This window comes from Pezoporus occidentalis, unplaced genomic scaffold, assembly GCF_034315485.1.
Source record: "Pezoporus occidentalis ecotype Australia unplaced genomic scaffold, CSIRO_AGI_Poc_V1 ctg46, whole genome shotgun sequence".
Classification (NCBI taxonomy): domain Eukaryota; kingdom Metazoa; phylum Chordata; class Aves; order Psittaciformes; family Psittacidae; genus Pezoporus; species Pezoporus occidentalis.
Genome location: NW_026915791.1, coordinates 4,370,396 through 4,397,590, shown reverse-complemented (window position 1 = coordinate 4,397,590; position 27,195 = coordinate 4,370,396). Strand labels below are relative to the sequence as shown.

The 27,195-nt window shown below is 40.7% G+C and overlaps 1 protein-coding gene across 1 annotated transcript; it reads right to left on the bottom strand.

Annotated features, from left to right (window-relative positions):
- Positions 1-1,744: 1,744 nt before the first annotated feature.
- Positions 1,745-27,195, bottom strand: LOC134172471 (cytosolic phospholipase A2 epsilon-like). The gene is made up of 22 exons (XM_062635565.1): positions 27,191-27,195; positions 23,897-24,141; positions 23,098-23,237; positions 19,927-19,999; positions 18,979-19,115; positions 17,598-17,729; positions 14,578-14,618; positions 14,092-14,134; positions 13,897-13,960; positions 13,165-13,331; positions 12,927-13,019; positions 12,521-12,558; positions 11,595-11,730; positions 10,779-10,915; positions 8,977-9,199; positions 8,229-8,343; positions 7,142-7,279; positions 6,536-6,643; positions 5,877-6,068; positions 5,207-5,373; positions 4,139-4,319; positions 1,745-3,029 (listed from the first exon to the last, which is right to left on the bottom strand). The coding sequence occupies exons 1-22, from the start codon at positions 27,193-27,195 to the stop codon at positions 2,791-2,793; spliced, it is 2,814 nt and encodes a 937-aa protein (XP_062491549.1). The 3' UTR covers positions 1,745-2,790.

Genomic DNA, 27,195 nt, shown 5'->3' with positions numbered 1-27,195 from the left:
AAGTCCAGAGTTCTTAAAATGGACTCCCCTTCCTCAGTTCACTCTAAGCCATCTTAATTTTCTGGATCTGCTGCCAAAAACACACATCAGCACCACACCTTGGGCCAGTAAAGCTGAAAGCCCAGTGACAAGTGTTGCAACCACCAAAAAACAGGCAGTGGAATACATGAGGCATGAAGTGCTCTACATCTATTACATCTTTCTGGACCTGTTAAAATGAATCTTGAAAAATCCTGAAAATACTTAAAAGATACTTAATAAAGATATTTAATCACATTTTTAAAACCCCATTTCATTGTATCAGAAGAAGCATCTCTGGCAGGTTGAGGGATGTGATTCTCCACCTCTACTCCACCTTCATGAGACCCCACTTGCAGTCCTGCATTCAGCTCTGGGGCCCCCAGTACAAAGAGAGATGTGGAGGCCACAAAGATATCAGAGGGCTGGAGCACCTCTGCTATGAAGACAAGCTGAGTTGGGGATGTTCAGCCTGGAGAAGAGAAGATTCCAGAGAGACTTTATTGTAGCCTTCAAGTACCTAAAGGGAACTTGTAAGAAAGATGGGGACAGACTTTTCAATCAGGGTCTGTAGCAATAAGGCAGGGGATAATGTTTTAAACTAAAAGAGGTTAGATTCAGATTAGACATTAGGAAGAAGTTCTTTATTGTGAGGGTGGTGAGGCCCTAGCACAGGGTGCCCAGAGAAGTTGTGAATGACCTATCCCTGGCAGTGTTCAAGGCCAGGCTGGACAGGGCTTTGAGCAACATGCTCTAGTGAAAGGGGTCCCTGCCCATGGCAGGAGGTTGGAACTGGATGAGCATTAAGGTCTCTTCCAACAGAAACTGTTCTATAATTATTCTTTAAAAATAAACTTATGAACACATCTGAGCTGTCACAATGACATCTTCCTGTTCCTCTTTGCTCACAGAAGACTACTGCTGTTTTACTGGTGAGACATAACACCAGATTAACCTAATCAAGGACAAGAAAATAAGGTGGAAAACTGGCTTCCTGGTTAAGAGGGCAGAGAAAATGAAAGGTTTACCAGTAACTGAGAAAAAGACTTGTTGGACTTCACCACCTTAGATCTGTGAAAAGGAGATGCAAAGGTTACTGTCAATAGTTTCTCTCATGGAGGGAAACTTTATTGATTTGATTCATATTGCAGGAAAGGCTGATGGGATAGCTGCTAGGTGATGCAGGCCAGCATAGAGGTTGATGCACTTCCTTTTTTTTATAGTCACACCAGTGTCATGAATGATATGACTGCAAAGGGGAACAGAAAAGACCAATAAAAACATGGAAACATAGAATCATAGAATAGTTAGGGTTGGAAAGGACCTTAAGATCATCTAGTTCCAACCCACTGCCAAGTGCTGCACTCTGTGTTACTGAATAAATACCTTAATGTTTGCAAAGAACAGAATTTGGATTTGTAAACCTCTCATTATCATCCCAGTCATCTGCACTCTTAAAAGCAGAGTTTCCTTCCATTTTCCATCTTCCACTGCTAAAGTGGGACCTTTTCTTTCATTCTTCCTCAAAGGTCATTAGCAAATCTCATGGAGGCCTTTGTTCCTTCAGTAATTGATTTCTTGGTATCAGAAGCAAGAAGCATTTTTCATCAGGTCAACTTACTAGCTCAACCAAGTCCATAGAATTTAATAAAAGAAAAACAACAATGTACTTCAATGATTGCATCTAAAAGATTCTTATTTTTAATAAGATTACACATGGGTACTTAGTATTACACGCTATGTATATTGATATATACAAGACAAAATAAGATTTAAGAATGACAGTTAAATATATTTTCTTAAATAAACAATTATCTAAAATAAGTATGAAAAATCTCATGAACACTCTCCTGATGTTTTAAATAGTAGTAGGAATAACACTGGCCACCATAAGATTGCAGAAGTCAAGGAGTATCACAAGCAATCAAAAACATCTGCTAGCCAGCAGCAGATTAAAAATGAAGACATGTTTATGGCCAAAGTCTGTTAAAACTGTTTTTATCAAACCCACTGGGTGTAGGTTTTGAGCTGAACTGCTACCCTCAGCTTCAAAATCTACTTGGTGGGCAATAGAGAGAAGTTCAGCAAAAATGGATGCAGTCAGATGATTCTTGTCAGGCAGTTGGCAGAAAAATCAGGCTGTTACATGTTGATCACTCCAGAGTAGTCCCTCAGAAATGAAGAGTCATTGCAATGACAGCCAAGCAGGTAAATTCACCGAAGGTTAGGCTACTGCCTGACAGATGGATACTGAGAAAACAGAAAACATCATGTGCAGTTCCATTCTTCAGTTCTCAGCCTTCCTTTTCCTGGAATCAGGTTTACTCCTTAGCGTCACATGCAGGGATCTGTGCGCAAGGCAAGCTTTGCTTGATCTTTGCTATGTGTTCATAGGCCACACACCACCAAGATTTGCATCCAAACCTGGCACAGATTTTTATGAGGTGGAAACCTCATTCATATATGGCTGTATATCCAAATAGGACCCCATAGCTCTACAACTGCCTTTCCATTCCCTAAAACAGTCAAGAACTTTTTTTTTAAAGTAATCATGATTTGTCAATGACTTGGCAGAATCAACATCAGTCCTCACACACAGTACTAAGTAAAATACATGATAATTCCTTTTAGCAAGCTAACTTGGATGGTCATGCTGCATGGATTTATATCTCCTGAATATTTATTAGTCCATTACCAAAATATTTGTATATATCTCTTTCTACCAAAATATGTGTATCTATCTCTTTCTGATGAAATTAGTCAGAATGTACTTTAAGAGAGTTTAGACGACTGAGGTGACAAACAGTTTTTTAAATGTTTCTTTCGTTCCACTGCAGTTCGCAAAGCCTGAAGAATTAAATGTTTATTATTCAGGATATTGTAGCTGCACAGGTTCAGCAACTTGTTGAAATTCTCTTCACTATATGTCAGCAGACCAGTGCCATAGGGAGCAATGCAGTTGGACACATCTACTCTTCCTTCCTCCATCTCTGAAGGACTGCGCTCCACATCTGAAGCAAGAATACAGCAAAGCTCAACACAGCAGTGTCACTGAGGAAGACTCTTACCAGGCAATGCAAAATACACAGTAACAGCCTCAAGAAACTGAATTGTCTCGGGAAACTATTCAGTATTTACTTACTGCATAGAGACTACATCTGCTGCACTCATGAAATCCGCTGCTTCACAGCTTGACTACACAGCTGATCCAGAATTGACTGGCAGTACAACCTTTCCATGTGAAATACTTTCCTCTCTAAATTGAAGTTTTCATCAGAATATTTCACTATTGCAGATTTGGAATTTTGTATTTTTAACTTTTCCATTGAGTAGTGATATGACAGCTCCTCGACTACCAACTGGTTCTCCCTCTCAGGAAGCTGACATATTAAGCACATACAGCAGGACAAATAAGATGACGAATTACATGACTTCTTTTCCAATAAAGTGGTATATGGATTTCTGTTCAGTTTTTGATGAAAGTTTCCTGGATCATACCAAATTAGCAACAAGGAAATTTGAGTTGATGCATGCAAAAGTATCTGTAAACTGAAACTGAATTTGCTGAGTAGTTTCTCTGATGAAACAAAAAAAATCACCATTTATTTTATTGCTAAAATAAAGAATATAATCTGATAACTTTTAAAAAATGACAGATATTAAAGTGGTTGCTACCCTGGCAAATCCTTTGCCTCATTGGCTCTTTCCAGCACTTTGTATTATCAATTTCTTTTCACATAATAAAAGGAGAAGATTCTAGCTTTGTTAGCAGAGTAAACATAACATCTCCTTACAAGGAACAGTGTTAGCTACCAGTGGGTGTAACTTAGTAGCTGTCTCTGCCCTTTATCATTAAGGGAATGCAAACTGTTCCAGATGCCAGATGAGGAGGTTTGCCTCAAGCTACAGCTATTCATGGTTTTTGATTCTGGAACTCTTCAGTCCAATCCCTGATTAACTGGCCTGTTGTGATGGATTAGTAGTTCATCACAACGGGACTGGGAATGTGATAACTGAGCCAAGTAAGAAGCTTACCAGCCTCTTGGAAGAGGAACAAATTCAATGGATAAAATGGATGTGACAAGCTAAAAAAAATGGTTGATTAATGCTGTTAACTTACTCGGTGCCTTGTATTTTTGGAAGGTGTCACACACCAGTGGGAAATAGGCCAAGACTGGTGCCTCTAAGCTGTCCTCAAACACATAGCACTCCTTCAGGTGTTCCCGGTCTTCCTGGCTCAGCTCTGTGCTGGGGAATGGGATCTCATGCTCTAAACAGTACTCTGAGAATAGGTCCAGTGGCTGGTTCAACGGAAGAGAGTTGCAACACAAAGAGAGATTGAAGTAAGGTTACTAAGCCCCATAACTGATATATTTCTGCATTAGGCAATCATCTGTGATTGATTTATATGATTACATATAGGACTAACTATGCTCTGGAGCAAATATACACTCCTGATTTTAATATATCCTCAGTAATAGAAATTTGTTTGATTTGCTAACACCGGACATTTTTTAAGGAATATTACTGTTTTCTGAAATTCATATGACATTCATTTTTGTGATTTATTGATTTAGTAGAGGATTTGGGTCAGGAAATTTTGATCACACATGGTATCTGAGATCACAGGCTCTTGACTGCTTGCATTCACTGCTTCTAACAATCAGTGTCTTCATGTGCTCCTACAAATAAATTACATTATTCCATCATCTATGGCCCTCAGTGTTTCTTCAGACACACCAAAAAAAAAAAAACCAATCAAAAACCTGACTGAAATTTACGGGAACACCAAGAATCAAACATAAAAGAAAAATTCCAACCTTTCATTCAAAACCAGCAAGATTATGTATTAGCTAATTGTATTTTTAAAGTTACTTAACTAACTATTGAGGAACTTAGTGACACAATGACAAATCTGCACAGATACTCAGAATAGGTATTTTTCTACTTGTTTGTATCCATAAGTGAGTCCCAGAAAGCTACTGAAAATAGTCCTGATAACGACAGAGACATTATGGTTACAGTGTTGAGTAGTACCACTGATATGATCGTTTAATTTAATAAAAAACAGACCACTTTCTGGAAAGAAGAAAAAAGAAAAAAAAAGGGGAGATAATTGAGAACTGAAAAATTGTAAATTCAGGTGTTGGAGTGATTGAGGTAAAGGTTCACTACTACAAAACCTCACCAGAGTCTGTGATCCTCCGCTGTAATTTAAGTGTAAAATGACATCCGCTTTCCTCTCTGGCCTCAGAATGGGTGGGCAGCTGGTGTTGATGAAGAAAGCTGTATCTACCAGCTTGAGGTAGTCATCCCTTTCGTTCAGCTGGTTGGGAGAAGAATCCAGCACTGTGTCTGAAAGTCAAAAACTTATCAATTAATTACTGCAAGACCAAGTCCATTTTTTTTCCTCCAAAATCAGCATAACAATGAAAGAATGAAAAGACAGCCCTTTCACGCAAAGCAACCACAGCTAAATATTTTTCTTCACACAATTTTAGCATCTATAGCTTAACTCTGAGTACATTGATAGGAAACAGGCCCGAGTCTTGGTTTCATCCAGAGTGTTATATTTAAGCTGCTTTTTCAACTCGTTTTGTGGCTATTTAGCTTCAGTAGAAGTAAATTCTTTTGCAGCTTTCCCTAGGAAGAACAACATACAAGCAAGCCTCCTGTGATTTTTCTAAGACCAGCACTAAATCATCTGGGGCTCAGCAAAAAACAATTCCACAGACATATTAATGAAATAATATTCATCAAAATTTGCCTTTATGCTAAAACTCATCAAATATTTGTCCTCAGCAAGTATCAGCACTCAATTCATCTTCAAAGATCCATCTTGAAAAATTTACTATTACCTTTCCACATGCAAAACCTCTCATTCTCTAAATACTTGTTATGTAGCTGCAAGCCCTTGAGGAAATTATGGTAAGTGGAAACCACTGGCCGTCCAGTCATCATTTCTCGAAGTGTACCGGAAAGGTAACCTCTGGGAACAGATAAGCAAGTCGCCTGTTCATGAGGCTTCTTGGGCAGAGAAGGGTCTTCCTCTGTAGGAAGAATGAGAAGAGGGTATATATTTGCATTTGTTTAGTGTGTTTCTCTGATACTAATAACAACAAAGAAAGAGGAACTGGGCAGTCAAACCACTACAGCCCCATCTGTGATGAAGTGCATGCATCGACATACAGACTGTTCGGGGCAGAGATGGGTTTCAGTGTCACAGCATCACCTTGTTGTTTCCCTGTACGGCCTCTCCTGCCCCAAAGGACTCTTGGTAACCTTCCCATGACTAACAAAACTCCCCAGGGATGTTGCACAGAGCAGTGCAATGTTTTTTCCTGTTTTCCATCGCAACTGTTTCTTTCCTATTTTTCCTTCATTCCTAAAGGTGTGGTGTTTGCTATGCCAGAAATAGGACACAAAACCAAACCCTTTACCAAATGTCAGGGTTTAAATTTTTGGAGAGGCATGAAGACAATGCAGATGCAAGTGAAAAGTAATCCAAATAACCAACCAATGTCATACTCAGTATCTCTGGTCCACCTATGCCAGAAGTCCTCTGAATGACCCGAGAGGTAGACAGCATCCATGAAATTCTGGGAAAATATATTACTCCATGTGCCTTGAAAGTTATAAAAAAAAGGAAAAAGCCATACTTAATACTGCTTTGAATTTTTAGAGCACAGCTATGACAACCTACTTGGATTCAGTCTCTGTGGCTGTTTAAATTAGCATTGTTTTAGTTGTGAAAGATTATTAATTTTAGCAGCACTATCAAATGCCATGCCATTGCACATAACATCTGGCTTATAGCTAGGCCATTTTAGAGACTTGGCTGTTTATAAAAGTCACTGTGATTAAAAATATTTTTAAAGATCAGTTCCAATGCATGTGTTCTGGTTTGGTCTAGCTTAAGTTGAGGATATTAATTGTATCTGCCTCAAGAATTTGTTTCATCTTTTGTCACTTTTGGCTGGTTCATACAAGATTTAAATCACATCAGGTACACTATCTAGTGTACTACTATTGCTACTTGCAGACCAGCAGTTATGAGATGACAGCTCTGTATAGCCAACTATGTGGTTTATAAAGGTGATGTTTTTCCCAGGTAGTAAATCACCTTCCAAGAAGCAGATGCGGGACTCAGGGATCTTCTTCATGAGGTGACCCATATAGAATTCACTACCAAAATCCTCCGAACGAACAAAGGCCCCGTATTTTAGGAAACCCACCTCGTACGGTGTGAACTCCACCCACTCTGCAAATAAGGCATCAAGAAGGACTCATTATAGCCACTGAACACACGTAAAAACAACAGCATAGAGAATCAAAAGCTGGAACAAGGCCTGTAGCTTCAGTGTGTTGGTGATGGACAGTTCAAACCACTGTGTTTTGAAACAAACAGGTGCCCTTCAATATATTGCATGTTAGATTGGTGAATGCAAAAGCTAAATTCACCTCTTCCACTAACACTGTGACAATCCATTCAGCTTGGGGGTTCAGGTCCATTTTTGTAATAGGAGCAAAAATTGGGGCTGAGTCAACCAATTGCTAAGGTCTTGCACAAGGTGTTATTGAGTCAGCAATGACATAAGCTACCATCCATCCTTAGACTCCCGTAGTCACCAGCTTGTGAAGCTAAAACAACACTGACTAAAACCCACCCAAACCTTGGCTGAACATGCCGGGACTGCAGACTGCACACAGAAGGAAATGATCAGGTTCAGTTTCAGGACCACCTGCTTTGTTTGGGCCAGAAAATGCTGTGGAAATGGCTAGTGAACAGCATCACTGCTCAGTGCACAGAGTGCTGCCCCTCCTCAGATCCTTCTCTGGCTTCTTGAAGCTGCCTCCCACTCTCACCCCTTCCACATCTTTTCTCATCCCTTCCTTGCCCTCCTCCCCCAGGTCCTCACATCTCTCTTGGACACTGCTGCCTTTGAGGAGCACCAGCAGCTGAAAGATGGTGTGAGGTGGGGACAAGAGAGAAAGAGCAACAGTGGTGGCTCTCAAGGCTCCCAGCAAATGGCATCTCTGCCCCTCACAGGTGTCTCCATACCACAGTATCAGCAGACATGTTTTTCACCCAAGTCAGAACCCAGACATGAAGACAGGGGTAAAAGAAATTATTTAAAAGATTTATTAGATTGGACTTACAGTAAGAGGAAACTCCTCAGATTTATAGAAGTGTGTATAATAATCATTACCTTTAAAATCCAAAGTGCTATAGTCATCCTTGACATTGAGGGACAGGTATATGGGCAGTGGATTCTGTCCCTGATTTACTGCCAGCTGCTGATCAGAGAGTTTCTGAGTACTTCCCTGTTTATAAAGAACAGAAGTTGTTGTAAAAGATAAATATGACATATGGATGGTATCTAAGCATGGACTACCAATGAAACGTCTCCTAAATCCCAGCAGGTTTTGTTCTGTGTACTTCAGTTGTTTGACCACACAAATGTGTTCATGCATTATCCGTCATTAGCCTTTATCACTGATGCTTCCTGAAATTTTGGTATAGGTGACAGCATGAAAACGTGAGAAAGTTGTCTGATTTGCTTTAAGGAAAGGTAAAGCTATTTAGCTACCTTGGAGGTGCTGCAGACAAGTCAACCAGAGCCCATTTCTTTCAATGAAGCTTTTTTTGCTGGTATGGCTATATATTGTTATGCCTGAACTTAGCTCTGTCAGAGCCACCTCTCCCCTGTATGTTAATAGAGTGCTCACTTGATCTGAAATTAAAGATGGAAAATCAGTTTCATTAAGACCTTGGCTTTCTACATGCTCAGACGTTTACCCTAGATGCTTACACTTTAGGCTTACTGTGTTATTTTTCTTCTAAAAAGCCAAAGAAAGACCCCTCAGAGATTTTGAGAGCTTTTCCTATTACTGAATACAGAACTTTAAACATGAAAAGTTAGAAATCCTCTGGAATAAGTGATGGATATATAATACCTGATGATGCAGCATACAATCAATGAAGAGTCCCCATAAATCTGTAAAGGATAGCTTGTGCCCCTCTTGCTTTCTTTCACAAAGCTCCTTTTCATAGTATTTCATATGACCCAGTGAGAAACAGTGCATCTTGTTCTTGATCACATGTTCCTTGATATCACCAATTGGCCCTCTGAGATCCTTCTGTGACCAATTTGCATCTTCATACAACTTTGCCATGGTCCTGGTAAAAAGAAACATGCTGGGATTCATCATGGAGTACCTGACAATTCATGGGTTTATACCACACAACGGTGTTTTGTTTCACAACATACAAAATGCTCTTACCCTCCAACTTTTACCTTGGAAGAACAGTTCAAAGCTCAGGCAGCATTTAGACTATACAACAATATTTATGCTGCAAGCATGCATTAAAAATCATCCTAGCTTGTTTCTTCTCAGAATCAAGAGTAATAAAGCAACACCCATAACTTCACACAAACTTTCACTAGATTTACCCTTTGATTGTCTAGGTTCAAGCTGCAACTTCTGTCTGAGGCCAGTCCCTCAGCTGTCCCAGACACCGTGTGAAATGTTAAGCAGGATTTTAGCAGCAAACATTGCCCTAGAGAATTGCAGGAGTTCCCCTTCCTTGGCCATGCAGCAGCAGGTCATTTCAGACTCCTGGCACACACAGGGCCAGTCTGCTTGAAGTTTCAGCTCCCAGTTTGGGCAGATTCTGGCCATCTCTTCTCATCCCCACCCCACTTGTTCTAGTTCTGCCTCACATATCTTTTTAGAGCACCTCTCCAGAGGCAAATGTTTTAAAGCCCTAGAACCCTGTGAGTTGTGAAAGGCAGTCAACATCATGTGCATGACACTCAAAGTTTCTCGGGGCTTTTCTTTTAACTTCTCCTTTTCAGAGCTGTGTAAGTGCTGTGCCAGACAAATATAACAAGATTCCTGAAGTGTTAAATGCAACCAGATAAACCAAGGCTTACACAAAGAGAAGAAAAACAGCATTTCCCTACTTTCATTTTCTCATTGCTCTCAAGCATGCTTGGGAACTGGGTTTGTGCCCTTTCAGAGATTCAAATCCCTGTGATTTCAGCTGCATTGCTTCTCTTGCACATCTGCAGCATCTTCTCTGGCTCATGATGCACATCTGATTTGCCTTCACTGGCAATCAAAAGGTTTATTCCTCCCCCAGGAAGTGACACCATTTCTTTCATTCCCAAGAAAATGCCAGCTCTTTGGTCTACCAGTTCCTATTCAGTCCATTGTTGATGGCCATTAATAACCACTTTTCATTTAAAGTGGAACACCAAGACACCTCTACTCCCCATCTTAGCATAGGAGCCTTTTCTGCCAGGTAACTAGGAAATGAGAAATGGATATCAAAAAATGATCATGTTTCCCACACATTCTCTGCATCAGCCACCAAGTTTAGGACAGGAGCAAGTCCAGCCCCCAGGAGAAGTCATAATGTATGACGTGGCAGAAAGGCACATATCCAAGTCACAGGACAGCTGTGGGCTGGTTTGTCACCAACACTGAACTTCAGGGAGATACAGGTAAACCATCCTGGCTCGAGATCTTTTCTTCTAGTTTTTGTTCACTCATCAGTACCATTATAGAAGTACGGTAGTTCTCACTCAGTTTGCTTCTTGTAGCTTGAAGCATAAGAGCTACAGCACTGAGCGGTGCCATGAATGTCATGGAAGTCCCAACATGACTGAGTAAAATTCATCTGCAAGGCAATACACTTCGCCGTGTTATCACTCTGCTAATACAAACAGCAGCAGAAGCCTCACTCTTCTTACCACGTGGTGGCAGATAAACCACTGATGTATGAAACACAGTCCAAAACACCCAAGTCCTGGAGAGCCAGAAGACTGCCAAACATAGCCGTCATGGACCGCACTCCCCCTGCTGTGGTCATGACTGCGACCACCGGCACCTGCTCAACGCACAAAGTCATAGAGTCATTCATCAACAGATGAAATAGAGCAGTGATGGACATGCAGAAAAAGTAATATCAACTCCCTGATTCAGGTAGGTTTGGATTCAATTCACCCTCTTCACAATGACCCTTAAGTGTGTTTGAGTTCTGCAAACTTTGGTGGGACATAGCATATACTGAAAGCTTCCTGATCAGCAATGCCTTGGTAAACCAGAAGCTGTAAGCATGGCTTTTGTATGGCACAATCTATTTTCAGATTTGTAGAGTCTCTTCTGATGTTTTTCATTTCTCCTCATGTTTTTCCCTCAAAACACATTCTAAGATCCTGACTATAATAGAGCAGCAGAGAAAACCAAAACCAAAACCATTCCTACCAGTGTGCTAAGGGAGAGCTGCAGCTTCCCCTGTAAGCTTCTCTGCTGTGCAACAGCAGGAAAAGAGGGATGAGCCAAACTAAGGAGAAATGGTCTCAGTCCAAGCAATAACATTTCACCAAGCCTGTTTATATATACATTAATCTCAACAAATACATTCTTTAGGTGGTCCTGAGTGAGGATAGAGGTTGGCGGAGATCAAAGGAGCTGTAACTGACCTCCTGACAGTAGTCATGGAGGTACATCACATCTAATTCATTCAAAGTGGGACTGTAAGTTCCTAAGATGCTGCCTCCACATACCTCGTCCTCCTGCAGGTCTTCATCTAGATGAAGAACATTTTTCAGAGCAGCAGCGACCACTTTCTTTCTTTTACAAATGAAATCCTGCTCCTCTGCACATAGGTCAAACCCCAACCGCAAATCTAAATTCTTGCAACTAGAGCATAAGAACGGAACAAGACACATTACCTGTAAGCCATTTTTAGAGCTACTGCTCAAGAAATCAAGCAAAAACAGCAACAATGAACCAGTTTAAAGAAAGGCTACTTCCATATACGTAAGGGTTCTCCTTTGCAAATGAAAGTGGGTATATAGATATCACAGAACTTGTATTTCTTCCTTCGTGTGGAGATTTTAGACCAGAATCATGTCTTCAGCTATTTCATATTTGGGTTTCAGCCAAAAGGCAATTTTTTTTCCCTTCTGTTACTTATAATTAATATGCAGTATAAACCTCTGATCATGTCTGCCATGAGTGCTTGCAATGTAGGAAACAAGTCACTAGGGGGTAATATTGCCCTTCAGAAAATCACTGCAAATCAGTCAATAAATTAATTACTGCCCTATTTTTCCGCTGAAAAATGACCTGCAGAGGACCAGTGAACGCATAACAGTGTTAGAAACATGTTAGAAATGTGTTATGCATAAATGTGTATACATTATAGATAAAGGTTTCAAGACAGAAGGATTCTTAAACATCAAAATTGGGAAGCATCAGCGCTAAGAAAAGCATTGCAAATGGTTATACCCCATGACTACCTACCAACCAATTTAAAAATATGTATCATTTTATTAACCCTTTCCTATACTTTAGTCTTTAACTAATTACAATCTTCTTTCCTTGCTTCTAAATGAGCTAGTTTAAGCTGTGACTTCCTTTCATCTAAGGATGATACTATGAAAGGATAGGAGGTGGCCTAGGTAATCATTTGAAAGAAATGACTTACCTCTCTTCTTCCTTCACAGACACCTCATAAGATTCACTCTGAGAATAAAGAATGAAAACACCATAAATTTTAAATTGAATTGAAAGTTTGCAAAAGCAAGTTTTACAGTATTAGTATTTATTCCAATATATAGTCTAACAGTAAGGCTTCAGGCTCTTCTGAAGTCTCTTCAGGCCTTCTGCATACAATCATCACTTGGATCCTGCTTTTAAAATACTTCTAAAGCAATCAGCAGTTCTGAACGTGCTACTTTTTCCCTGAATTACACTTTCAAGTACATGCAGAGCTGAGACTGTACAACTCAGATAGTACTTTTGTAATAACAAAATTAATAATGGACCAGGTATCACACAGTTATAGCTTACACCCATTTAAATAATTCCAAATGCTGTTGAAGTTTACTCACTTTCATCACTGTCACTTTCTTTCCCAAGTCCAGAGAATGGAGAGGCACAGCCAGGGAATGATTTGCATTGATTTCCTTCCCCGCTGAGCTACACTGAATTAAAGTTGGGGAAAAGAATTGTTATAAAGAGAAAATTGTTTATAACCCGTAGGTATAATTCTACCAGAGAAGGTCTAATTTACCATGCTTCTCCCAAAAGTTACTTTAGCTGTTATTACCATCCACAAGCAAAACATACACCACAGAAAAAATGCTCCTTTGGCGGCTTCATGTGCAGTCTGGGTTGGCTGTGCTTCATGTAGTGGAACATGGTGGTTTCACTGGTTCCCCACCTGCAGCGAGGACCAATGGAAACATCCTGGGTTTCTTCATAGGATCCTTTCATCGTAAAAGTGAAATCTCTCCCTAAAAACAAGCAGCAAACAGCAGAGAAATGTTAATTGCATCTAGCCCTGAAAAATGTCAAATAAAAATGTCCCAAGTAAAGTTTCAGCCTTCATGAGGTCAACATTAATTTGGGCCACAAACTTTTTCCTCCTTCACAATCAGTGTGAACAAGGGCCAGATTGAATAAGTAGCGAAAGGTCAGTGCAGCATTGCAACTTCTCCCCTGACAAGCAATAGAGAGCATGGGTTAGACCAGTGGATGCCACTTGCAGTATTCATACCCCTGAATTTCCACTCCTCACAGTTATTTCTCCCCTCTTTTACTTTTTGTTCTCATCACAATATTTCTGTTCCACCACAATGCAGTGATGTTTCTGAGTTCCCCAGACACCTCCAGTTTCCCTTAAGCTACACAGTCACACCATCTCCAGAAGATTCTTACTGTTAGCAAGTAGGTAATATGGGAAACACCTCAATCCCCATGCAGCCCAGAGACTGAAACAGGTCAAATATTTGTCTAGATTCAGCTGCATCTCCCATAGCACAAAAAGTAGTGACAAGCAATTTAAATCAATAACCTCACTTGTGTAAGGGCTCTTAATTTTCATTTCATTCACATGGACTCCCAAGCAGGAAACTTCACGAGACTAGAAGAGATAAGTAATAAAATCACTGGTCACAGAAACAGTTCAGGCCTAAAGGCATAGCTCTTCCAACTACATCCTTCAGTTCTGCCCTATCATAAGAACGTAAGAATAAAAATAAATAAAACTATTACCACTAGTACGCCATTAGTGATGATGTTTTCAGATACACCTGGACTGAAAAGCAGAAAGGGAAAGTTTTATTTAAGAGTGGGTATATGAGCAATGATCTCTTCAATACAAGTTGTTCTTTGAGCTCAGTTTTTCTAGCTGCCTTCTAACACTTCTGTCTTTCAGGTCCGTCTCATGTTCTCTCCTGGGTCAGTCCCATAGCTCCTAGGGACACTGCTCTCCCCTATCTCCCCCAGTCAGCATCATCTTTCCTTGGGCTGAATTACAGAATAAACACTCATCCTCAGCTATAAATAGTAAGTGAAGTGAGACTATCACTCAAGAAGGGATTTCACCACATTCAGGAGATAAAAGCAACCATGAGAAAGACGCCGAGATGGAATATCTGAGCACAGGTACATGGAGCCAATTTCCTAATGCTGCATTGCTACTCCCTCTAAAGCATAGTCTTCTGATGACAAATTCGGTAACATTTAGGCTTTACTCACATGTTATCCAGTAGAAATTCCACTTCCAGTTCTTCCTGATTCTGAAAATAAGATTTTTCCTTTAAGGAAAATGAAAGAACAAACTTTTTCCTTTGCTAGAGCTCTGATGGTTTTGTACAAACTTCCCTTGCAAGGTTTTGCTATTTCCACACCCTCTATATCATAATGTAATTGGATGGAGTTTTCTTTAGCCACCCTTTCATTTCATGTCTCTCCACTGCTCTACTGCTTACAAACCAACTGTCCCCCAAGGAAAAGAGGAGATTATCATGGAATAGGGGTTGAAAGATCCCATTATTCATTTATTAGTGGGATGAGACATGTTCAGTCAATGCTGAGGAAGGGAGGTATAACAGGTGAATGGTGTAAGAGAACATACTTGAGGATGAATAGACATATGTGGTGAGTATGTCTGGGTTAAAACAGAAGAATTTGTAGAGTGACTAAACAAAGAAAGGTGGAAGAAGAGCCCAGCTTGGAAAATTAAAATTGCCAGGGTGAAGGGAAGAAGAGAGAAGAGGGAAGACTGAAGCTGTGAAGGGGAAGGAGGAAAAGAGCTCACAGGGCCAAATCAAGGTGAAAAACGGGAAGTATAAGAGCAGGGAACAGCAATAGAAGAGTAACACATCAACAACATGAGAGCAACTGAGTACCTGCGTTACTTTACTGCAGCCGTTTGCTGAGTCAGCTTGTATGGTGGACAGCCAATCCAGGACATACCACACAAACATATATCAAAGGTCTTTATCACCCACATGGAGGAAAACACTGATTGGTGGAAAATACAAATCTCTTTTGGACAAGAGATGGTAATTTTTTTCATTCATATTCATACAAACTAAACTTCACTGCCAAATATCCCCTTTGTCTGGTTGCACAGCATACTTCAGCTTTGTGAAGAGACTGTGAAAACTGTGCCAAGTCTGATAATGTAGCTGCCAAGGTAAAATTATCACTACACTAGAGGTGAAAAGCGAGTATTTTTGTGTTTAGTAGTTTGTGTCAGTAAATGGGACATCTCAGGTGGCTTCTCTGAGAGCTGGATCTCTGGCATGTAACCCAGCAGTGCTTGGTTCCATTTGCTTATTTCTCTCAAAGTCTGCATTTCATAAAAATTAGGGCAGTTCCAGCAGTTCATAATGGAAGGATAAGGGATGGATTTCAGAAAGCAATCACCTTACAGAGATGCAAGACGAACTTTATCAAGCATCAGGTTGTGACCAGTTTGTACTATCCAAACTCACTGACAGTCTATTCCAGCTGTGTCCAAAGAACAGAATGAACAATGTTCATGAGATCCTGGCTCCTAACATCTAATTGTGCCTGCCTTATGTTTCCATCCTTTCTATGCTGTTGTACACACACACAAATTGTATTTCTATAAAGTCCCTTCCATGTTTTTGTGGGTGAAAATCCTGGAGAATCGCAATAGAAAGACTTGCTGGATGACACAATAAGCAAGAGGCACAGCAGGAGGCAATCCTGATGCTCTGACATTACCCATCCAGCCGCCTCAGCCCTTCTTTTGAGATACCTTGGCAGAATAAAGAAGTCATTTGGGCAGAGGTGGCAATTACAATTACACCAATTATTAAGGTTGCCCTGCATAGTCCATTACTAAGCCACTAAAAAAAAAAAGGCAAGCCTACATGGTTTAAAAAATCCATGTACAGACCACAATATGTGATGCCTCATGGGCGCCTGAGCAGAAGTCATGATCTGAGTAAGGACAGCTTGACCAAGGCATTCCTGAGACCCAGCTCACCTTGTCTTATCTCCCCAACTTCCACCTTGCCAAACCAATGGGTTAAGCCAACTCTGCACAAGCCTCAGAGCTAACTCACGGCTTGAATCACACCCCAAATGATTTCAAAAGTCACATGAGCCTTTTTCTAAGGAAGGCCATGCCCAGCTGTGGCAGGTATATTGCAATCCTTAGGAAGATTAAGCTTTCTGGAAGAGTAGTTAATAAACTCTTTCCAAAGCAACAGTAACATAAAAAACAGGCAGGAGTGTTCCCTTGACTCTACCTCATGCAGTGGTTTAGAAATGAACAGAGCACACACAATTCCTGAGAACTGTAAACTCAAGCCCTTGCAGAAGCTTGAAAAAGCCCTAAAGTCTTGTTACTACACAGCCTCCAAGCAGAGGAGGTGTTATATTTGCAGAAAGTAATCGTAGTACATATTCTGCTGCCTTAAAAGATGGGGGTGACTTCTCCACCTGCCTTCTCAACTTCACCCACCAAGCATTTCATAAGAAACTCTTTTTTTCTCACCTTAATACAAGCAAACACAGTATCCTTTGAGACATATGGACTAAATAAAACTGTTAGGTCACACCATCTGATTCAGAAGAAAAGAATAAAATACTGAGGAGATACTGATTTACCAAGCCATATCTATTCTGTGCTGGCTCAGGCCCCCTAAAAGAAACCTGCAACCCTATAGCAAGATCACAATTGCTGAGAGTTTAAAAATAAAAAAACCAAATTGTTGGATGTCAGAAGGAGGAAAGAAATGAGAGATTTTCATGACAATATGTAATCATTTACCAAGCATATTGTCTGAAAGCACTGGACAAAAGCCCTGGTGAAGCTGAGAGGAGCTACCCTAGGGAGCTACCAGCCAAAGGGTCAGGGCAGCGGCACGGAAAGGAGGCCAGGTTTGCTCAGATCCCTGCTCTGTCAGTGTCCTATAACAGCATTGAGATCCCTGACCATCAGCTGCTTCACTTTTGGATCTTGATCTCTCTGTTTTATTCAAAAGACATTTTTGAAATCTCAAAAGAAAAAAAAAGACATTTTGCATCTAATTGCAATAACAAGAGAGGGGTGACTGTTTCTGATCCCTCCTAAACCCTGAGCATTTAACTTTGTGTTTTAATAACATCCTTTTAACAAAGCCTTTGTGTGTGAGAACAGCTCTAATGTTTAATATAGGTAGTAACTTAGGACAAATTCTTATCAAGAGTATTATTTTATCTATCTACTTAATTTCACTGATCTTTTTGTTTCTCACCTCTGGATCCAACTCAAAATTCAGGTGGACTTTTTCTCCAGGTTGGACTTTAGCTACATCAAAGCAAACAGTCAAAAGCTGGTCATCAGGTGTTAAAGAATCCTCATCACAGACTGACAGCTCCAGGATGTTCTGAGGAGAGAGGCAGAGGAGGATGTAAATGCCACATTCCAGGCCTACTGATCCTAAAAGGAAGATCTAGCGAGAGTCAGCATGCAGTATTGCTCAATGCAAACAGGCGGCTGTGACAGCAAGGATTTCAGAGCCCCTTGGCTCAGACTGCCAAATCTGATGATTTACCTGTTCTAGGTTAGGCCCTGACTTTGTAATGAATAAGAGCTCGAAAGAAAGGCAGCATAAATGACATTCATGCTGGTGAGATGCACTGGACAGAGTAGAGATTACACATGCTCTTTGTTCATCAGACCCTTTGTGAATTCATATCGGTATTTTGAGAAATTCTGGCAGATCAGCAGGAGGCCATAATAGAAAGGAAACTCTCAGCCCTTTAAAACAAAAGGTAAAACACATTAGCAAACTCTTCTAACAAGATTTAAATTGTAGTGACTCCCCTTGCGATTCCTAAGGGCTTACATTACCCCTAGCAGCACGAGAAGATGCGGCACTATTAAGCCATAGGAAGCTGGCCCCATGTCTAGAGCTTGTTTCAATCTCACTCTGACTGCCAATCTATTTCTATTAACTCCACAAACATTTTAACAGGTTTTTTACATCTACTCTGAGACAAAAGGAAGCATTCAACCTTATTCCAAATGATCCATAATCTCTGGGTTTACAGTCATTCAAAGCATGGGATAGGCATGGTTTTCTTCTAAGTTTGTAAATCAGATGTACAGTTTGATTTCTTATATCTTATCAGGCTTTTGAAAATATGCCTGTTTAATGTGGGAATAGTTAGTATTTAAAGATATTTTTAATTTTGGAAAAACACAGCATTAAGTTATGGTACCTCTTACAATTTACAAACAGCACCACTATTACTGCATAAAGCGAGTACTACAGACTAATTGCGAAGCACAGCAAAAACGCCTTCACAGTGCATACAAGAAAATACACCTAATCCTCTAAAGAGTTTATAAAACCTCCCATTCAATTCATGGGGTTCTATGTTCAGAAGATGACAGAGTACAGTCAGGGCAACTGAGAATCCATACCAAGGCTTGCATATTTACTTGCTGATAGGAAACAGCATCTCATGCTGTCTCAGATGCTTTCTGTATCTTTCTGTTATCATTTCCTCAGTATAATTGAGTTCAAGCCTCTGTGTGAGCCTCAAGGCTCTCTTAAAAACCCTGAATGCAGCAAATGAAGATGCGCCCTTTAGAAAGCATCTGCTCACTATCACAAGTGCGGGTCCTACCTTTACTTCACTCTGTATCATGAAGAAGAAAGTTTCATTCCAGACAGGGTTTCTGCTGTTGCACACAGTTCTCGTTCGGGCTTCCTGGCACGAAGCTGTTGGCAGCCACAGCTTGACATAGCAGTCAGTCTGGCTCACTGTGTTAACAAAAAGATACACAATTAGTACAGCACTATTTACTTATTGTTTCTTTTGCCCAGCCAGAGAGAAAAAGATTAACCTCTGAGGAGTCCTGAATATTTCATTAGACCCATAGGAAAACATTCTGGGTTTAGAGTTATTTAACTTTTACATCTACATTTATATTCAGTCCAAAGAAAAGCCAATTTTGAACCACTAACTGTATTTAACAAAAAATAAAAGCCAAAATATTTAATTTCAACAGTACTGATATGAAACATTCCAGCTCTTCAGACATTTACTTCTATTCTGATGTATTTGCCAGGCTCCAGAAAAATTCACATACAACTTCAGTTCCTGAAGCTTTACTTTTTCAAGCACTGAAGAATTTAGTTTTGAGGATTTTGTGACCTGGGTTTAGTTGTGGTGCACAAGTCATCCACAGTGATATAGCAATGAAGAGACAAACACAGCAGCACCCAACACAGCTACTGATTTCTCCTGAGGTGCACCTTTCAGATGGGAAATGGGCAGCCTCTGGGTAAAGGGTGACTACAGAGTTAAGGAAAACAGAAATATCATGGAGCAGCTGTGAAGGAAGGAATGCTTCCTTTCTGACACAGAATTTCAGTTCTATTTAATTTCTAGTGTTACATGTTTTCTAAATTATTCTAATTGAGTCTAAATGAAAATGAATACAGACACAACTTCTTCTGCCAAAAAACCTGAGACATTACTATCATCCAATCAACAGGTGTACAACAGTATTAAATTAGGGTGACAGCGATTTTCTTGCTAGCCTAGAAACATGCCATGAATGATACTTACACACATCTGCTTTGCGGAGGTTTCTCATGCCTATAATTTTTACAGTAAGCCAGCACAACTGAGGCACTTCTGGCTGCAGAACAGTGAGAAAAATACCTTCATTATTAACAAATACATAACTAACAAAGCGTATCCTATAGCAAAGGCAGTTCTCTTCTTAATGCAGTGAATACATTCTATCCATTATTCGAGACAATTTCTGGAGATAAATTCTATCTTGTTATTTGACACAAGATGTTCCTGGACAAGCTCAGACCCCAAAAGGAAGCCTACAGAGGGTGGAGGCAAGGACAGGCGGCCTGGGAGGAATACACAGAGATTGTCCAAGCAGCCAGGGGTCAGGTTAGGAAAGCTAAAGCTCTGATAGAATCTGTCAGGGATGCCAAGGGCAAATAGAAAAGCTTCTTTAGGTACATTGGTGTACCTGCAGGTGCACAAGTCCATGGGACCCAATGAGATGTATTTACAGTTCCTGAGGGAAGTGGGGGATGAAGTTGCTAAGTCAGCTTCCATCATATTTGAGAACTGATGGCAGTCTGGTGAGGTTCCTGCTGACTGGAAAAGGGAAAAACCCAGCTCCCATATTTAAAAAGGAAACAAAGGCAGACCCAGGGAGCTACAGGCCAGTCAGTCACACCCCAGTGCCCAGCAAGATCATGGAGCAGATCCTCCTGTGGAAACTATGCTAAGGCACATAGGAAATAAGGAGGTGTTTAGTGACAGCAAACATGGCTTCACTAAGGGCAAATTGTGCCTGACAAATCTGGTAGCTTTCTGCAATGGGGGTACAGTGTTGGTGGGTAAGGGAAGAGCTACTGACATCATCTACCTGGACTTCTGCAAGGTGTTTGACACTGTCCCACATGACATCCTTGTCTCTAAACTGGAGAGGCATGGATGTGATCAACAGACCACTGGGTGGGTAGGGAAATGGCTAGGTAGTTGCAATCAACGGCTCAATGTCCAAGCGGAGGCCAGCGACAAGTGGTGTTTTATCAGGGGTTGGCACTGGGACCAGCACTGTTTAACATCTGTCAGTGGCACGGACAGTGGGATCAAGTGCACCCTCAGCAAGTTTGCCAATGACACCAAAGTGTGTGGTGCAGTCGACACACTGGAGGGAAGGGATGGAATCCAGAGTGACCCAGACAGGCTGGAGAGAAGTGGGCCTGTGTGAACCTCATAAAGCTCAATAAGGGCAAGGGCAAGTTCCTTCATCTGGGTAGGAGCAATGCCAAGCACAACTACTGGCTGGGCAGAAATTGGATTGAGAGAGGCCCTAAGAAAACGACTTGGGGGTGTTGGTTGATGAGAAGCTGAACATGAGCTGGCTTCAGTGTGTGCTCACAGCCCAGAAAGCCAACCGTACCCTGGGCTGCATCACAAGTAGCATGACCAACAGGTCGAAGGAGATGATTACTGCAGAACAGGGCAGATACCCAGCATTTTATAGTGCCCCAATCAAGATACCACTGTTACTGGCCAGTCTGGCTGTGGGATATGTAATGCCATAACATCTTGCACTATACCGAAACGCCTGACCCTTAAAAAGAAATAAATAACTAAGACAGGGAGATAATGGTTCATGAAGTGAGCATCCCATTGTGGGACACCAGAGCTTTTCACCAGCAAGAAGGCTGAAATCAGAGACTCGGGGTAAGCATTCTTCATCCATAGGTAAGGTCTACATGAATCACAAGGAAACCACGTTACCACAACATACAGAACTGATAGATGTACATAACACAAGAGCTGGAGGAAAAACAGAATTGAAGACAGCACAAATCACAAAAATCTCAAAAATTTCTCATAAGATGAGAAGCTGCAAACACAAATCAAATTAAACATTTGCTAGGATGAGAGTGAAATTGCCAGTGTGTTAGATTATGCAACACAAAAGAGCACTAATAAAAGTTATAATTGCATATGAATGCACGTATGCAAAATCAGGTTCAGAATGCTCTGGCTTATGCAGGACTTTTGCATAATAAATGAAAGTGCGTTCACATGGAAAAAACCTAGGCTGACCTGATTGAGTTACTAAGGAGAAGCACTGAAGTACAGCAATAAATTGACATTCCATAATGTAGGGCTCTGTAAGGGAATAGCTTGAAGGCTCCACAACCCTCTCCATTTTTTGTTTTCTCCTTCCACTCCCCATCACACCTACACACAACCCTATACTTGGTTACAGGAAAAACAAGACAATCTTGATGAACACCAGAAGTAAAATACTACATACAGAAGCAGTATTTCCATTAATTAAAATGAAAGGAGCAATTACATCTTCACAGCACCATGATTTCTGAAAAACTTTGTCCTTAGGACCTCCTTGTGTGCCTCTAATTTTGCTACACCGGTGTCCTGACAGGAGCAGATTAATCATCTCAAAAGCAGTACTTCACCAGACCAGATGGTATTTACAGCCCACTGGAAAAATTCTCAACGCAACAGTTTTCTCCTAGAAAGTGTCATTTGACCAAAACCGGCAGGTTTGGAAGAAACCCATCAACCTCAGCAGAATTTCTGGCCGCACTGTTCCTGGTGATAGAGAGAATGACAGGAGTAGATGGTTCAAATTGCTGAAAGCTCAATTTTTCATCCCAGATACAGCTTCAGTCTCATCCATATCTCCCATCCAGGAATTTAGAGAAAACTTATTCATGAGATGGCTGAAGTACTAAGAAAATACGAAGGCATAAACCCAATTATTCTTCCTTCCAACACCTTTTACCAGATCAGTTTTATAAAAATTAGTGTTCGGAATCCTTTTAAGTGGCACAAACTGAACAATCCAAAAGGCAAAGGAAAAAATTTTGAAGACTGAGCCTTGGGTGTTACAAGGTACAACTACCATCATACAGTGATGTCACAGTAAAATCAAGATTAAAATCCAGCTCTCCCATTTCCTTGCCTAGCATCTAAACCACAGTGTCATCACCTTCCTCACCTTCCCAGCCCCTAAGTCATAGTGAATGTTTTCTGCTCTGAAATGCACACTAACAGAAGAAACAAATATTTCTTTAACTGTTAAAACATATCACCTCTGATAATAACAGTTGAGCTTAGGAAGAGATAGGAAAGGCTGGTGGAAGCCCGCAGGTAGCACAGCTATTGTTCATACCCCATAGCCCTCTCCCTGCAATCCAGAAGCTGCTCTCTATACAGTACCTCATCTTCAGTGCTGGGCAGACTTTGATGATTCCTCCTCTTGATTTCAGTTTTCCTGTGTGGGTTTGCTCGGATGAAGCAGTCCTGGGGACAAGGAACCAAGAGAGACACCAGTGATGAAATCCAGCAGTCGACAGTTCCTAGTTTTCAGTTTATACTCAGGTTTGCTATGGCAATAGTGAGGGGCCCTACCATTTCTCCTCCTCGTGATGGAATAAATGTCCATCTCGCCAAGAGCATCTACCAGTCAGCTGCTCTTACTGATAATCTGTACACTGCAGACCTGTTTGTCATTTAAGGATCAAAATTCCCCAAGCATTTGCTTTTTGATGAATCTCAACCAAAAAAGTCAAACAGATCCTCCTGCCCACCACTGATTTTCTCTTACCGAAGGTGAATAGGCTGGTGATCCCATTAGTATCTCTGTTTCATAAAAGGCAGCACTTATACTGGTCCAGTCTGTATGTCTTACAGCTGGCAGTTGCTCCTGGACTACACTATTTTCCAACCAGCTGAGGTAGGGAATAAGAGTTGTATAGTTTGACTCATAGCTCCACCTCCCACTGATGTCAAAAGTACAAATTATGTGCTCACCCTGTACCACAAAGGTGGGTTTTTTTAACACCACAATGATTTAGGCAAAAGCAGGAGATGGGTCAAACATTTTAGCACAAGCTATTCCCAAAGTAAAGCAGTTATCCACTAGTAGTAAGTTTCAAATAACCACACTCAGAGGGATATCCTGGGGAAGTTACATCCCTCACAAACTACAGGAGACCCAACAAAACGTTGTAACTACCGACATCTACTATGACTTTCTCTACTCCTAAAATCCATTCCTGCATTTTGGCAGCATCAAGGGGAGGGATCTGAACATCCAAACAATGGCCTTCCAGCTCCCACCAGCTCCTCCAGCCAGATGCACAACTGCAAGGGTTTTCACCAAGTTCACTATGAATTACAGCTGCGGTGTGGAGGTTGGCTCTCGTGGACAGTGGCAAATAGTTAAGGAAAACAGTTTGTAGTTTTTCTTCTCTCTTCTTTCTGTAACATAGGGATGTTAAGGGGTAAGAGGAGTTATCTGTACTGAAATGCTTTTTAGTAAAAGGGTTGCTTTCAATTAAATTAGAAACTCATATAAACTTTAAAATATATGATTTCTTTTTCCAAAATACCTTAAAATTCATATTAAAATCATCAAGTCCAATTTCTTTTTCATTTTAGAACAGTTTCACGTTATTTTTCTGTAATAGCACTCCACACACAATAACAAAGGTACCTAGTGCCATTAAAAAAAGAAACAAAATGTGACAGAAGCCAGATATTGCATTAAACACTTTAAAAATCACTAAACCCAACTGTTATTGAACAGCAAGAAATTTCAGCTGAAGTTCTTTTAAAATTGATTTTTTTACAGTTTAGATTCCCCAAGTTTCTGTGTCAGGCAGAAAACCCCTTTTTGAAGGAACAGGACTTCTTATGGAAAATAAAGAAGTTGATAAATCTGGTGTTCATTCCTAATGAAAATATCTGACTATTCAAACTGCCCTGTAGAAGAAAATTGCCTTAAATAAAGTTTCAAATTATCATCATAATTAGTCTGCTCTTCCATAGATCCGGACATTGTATACATAGAAGTTCTTGCTGTAGGTTGTACTACCCTTTATGCAGAAAAGTGGGATGAGTTCCCAGCTATGGGGTTTTGTTAGTTTGCTTTTTTATGGTGTGGAGCAGTCTTTTTACAATAGAAATCTACTTCAGCTTGATTATATGTTAACGCTTTTGAAAGAAGCGATTTGAAAGAAGAGGTTCAGCTTGTGTGGTTACAAGAGACTGAGCACAACAGCCATTGCATCACTTAGCTCAGGCTCTGAAGTCATTTTATGGCTTGGTTTGATGATAGTGGATTCTCTCCAGCTCTTCAAAACCACAGGTTACCCATCCAGTTAGACAGTATGCCATGCTCCCCACTTAACTCCCACCCTTTCCACAACATCCACATTTGAGGGTTTTGTGGATCTGTGCATCGTAAGACAAAAGAAATCCAGCTAAAAGCTCTCCCATGCAAAAGTGGGCATGGCACAACAATGGTAGGAAGCTACTTGATAATGTGATATTGTGCATCATGAGCAGTGAGTCAGAAGTCAGGAAGCCACAGACCAGAAGCCAAGATAATATTTCACCAATACCCTTATAACAACAGAAACCTTTGGCAGTACTGGCTGCATGGCGATGTGAGGTCTGGAGTCACACAGACACTGAAATTTATCCATGTAACTTGGAACACAGCTTCCTGGGGTGGCAGAGGAGCAGACTGCTTGCAGCAGCATCAGCACAGGTTCTGCAACCCCTTGGAAAGGTGAATTCTCCATTGACAGCAGGAGAATTCTATTTGTCACCAAAATTCCAGATTAATTTTTAACAGACTCGGTCACTTTCATCTTACAGAAAGCTGAGATTTATAATTAGTGATATCTCCAGATTCTCATAGGGTTTCTACAATCATTGAATATAAAGCAAAGGGGGAAAAGGCCCTCAGAATCTGCTTGAAAAGCATGGCAAGACTGCCAGCTTCTAATGTGCTGGGATAAAGAGCCAAAGGCACCTTTTGATCTGAGCTCTGATCAACTAGCCCATCCACAGGGTCCAACTTTATTTCTGAAATTACTAGTGGTTTTGTTCTTCATAACCCCCTAAGCAAAAGCTTCTAATATCACTTCTAAATATCAGACTTCATTTACATGACCCAGCAAAACATCCCAAAACTTAATCGTTCATAATCCCTTTTTGACTCAACATTGTGACAAAATCTGAAGTGATGGTGAAATCCATAAGAAATTAAAAGTCTTCATGCAAGTTTCAGAGCATCTCTTCAAAGGATTTGGGTAAGATGAAGAACAAGACATTAAGCTGTACTTCATGCTTTGATAGTACACAGAAGACCACAGCAAACATGTGGCTTATGAGACAATAACAAATAACCTGTTTGACTTAGTATTGTTTGTTGCATGTAAGTTGCACAATTGTGTTCACAGCCTGTTAGAATTAAAGTATTGTTCTAATATGTTATTCAGTATGGCCAGAAACAAAAATACTCACATTGCCAATCTCAGTCTTATTTACAAATTAGTTGTGTTAATTTTCTCAGGTTCTTTCCATAAGAACTTCAACACAGCCTGAGGTGAGTTGACGCAAGTGACAATGACAACCAATGCACAAGCTGCTTTGTGTTATTGCTGAGTAGACAGCTCCCAAGGGCTGAATTACTCAAGAGCACCTTCCTCTCAAACAGCACTTACTGGAGTCACCCCATTTAATGCTAAAGAAAGGATAAGTCACAGCAGGCAGGATCCAGGTGCCCCTTCAGCTCAGACCAGAAGATATCACCTATTTATCACTAACACATAGGACACAAGGGGGTCCCATACTAGATGCTATAAAATGGGATCTACACCACCAGTCAAGCATGCAATTGTGCAAGTGGGTTAATAGCCTCTGGGCAATGGAGTTTATCCTGCTCCTAAACAAGAGCAGCAAAGACCTCAAAACATAAATGAAGTAAAGGATGCATAGCTGCAATAACATGTGGCGAGTTGACTGCAGACAGCAGCTGAACTCAGGTATAACAGATAACGACATTTCGCCTTTTCTGTGTAATTTAGAGCGGTAAGTTAGACTGATAAACTCCTCCAATTTCAAAAGTGCCTGTTTTCTTCATTTATTAAAGGATCATCACACTTCAGCCCCAGCTCAACCAGAATTTGCTTAATGAACTCACAGTGCAAGATCTCACCAATTCTTTCATTTAAAAGAATTCTGGGGAGATGTAAACCTCCACTTTTTGGTCCCCAAACGCTTCAGCTTTACCGAACTGAAGCAGAACAAGTGCTCACAGGAGGAGCACCTGAATTGGATGCTCTGGACAAGGGGAAGTGTCAGACCTCCAAACAGAAAGCAGAATCTCCGGGATGGTGTTGAGAGTGAAGCTCAGGTGTAGACGCACAAATGCTGTAACCTCCTCTGAAATAGTGCCACCTAAGGGGTGACCGTAAGAAAAGAAACAAGCATTTGCTTGGGCCTTAGAATTACTTACCTCAT

Bases quoted from the DNA above. Each gene is read 5' to 3' on its own strand.
- LOC134172471 (XM_062635565.1), bottom strand. The intron at 20,000-23,097 runs GTACTGTATAGA...ACTGTTCTGCAG, and splicing joins TGCCCAGCACTGAAGATGAG to CCAGAAGTGCCTCAGTTGTG. The intron at 6,069-6,535 runs GTTGGTTATTTG...TTCTTCCTACAG, and splicing joins AGATACTGAGTATGACATTG to AGGAAGACCCTTCTCTGCCC.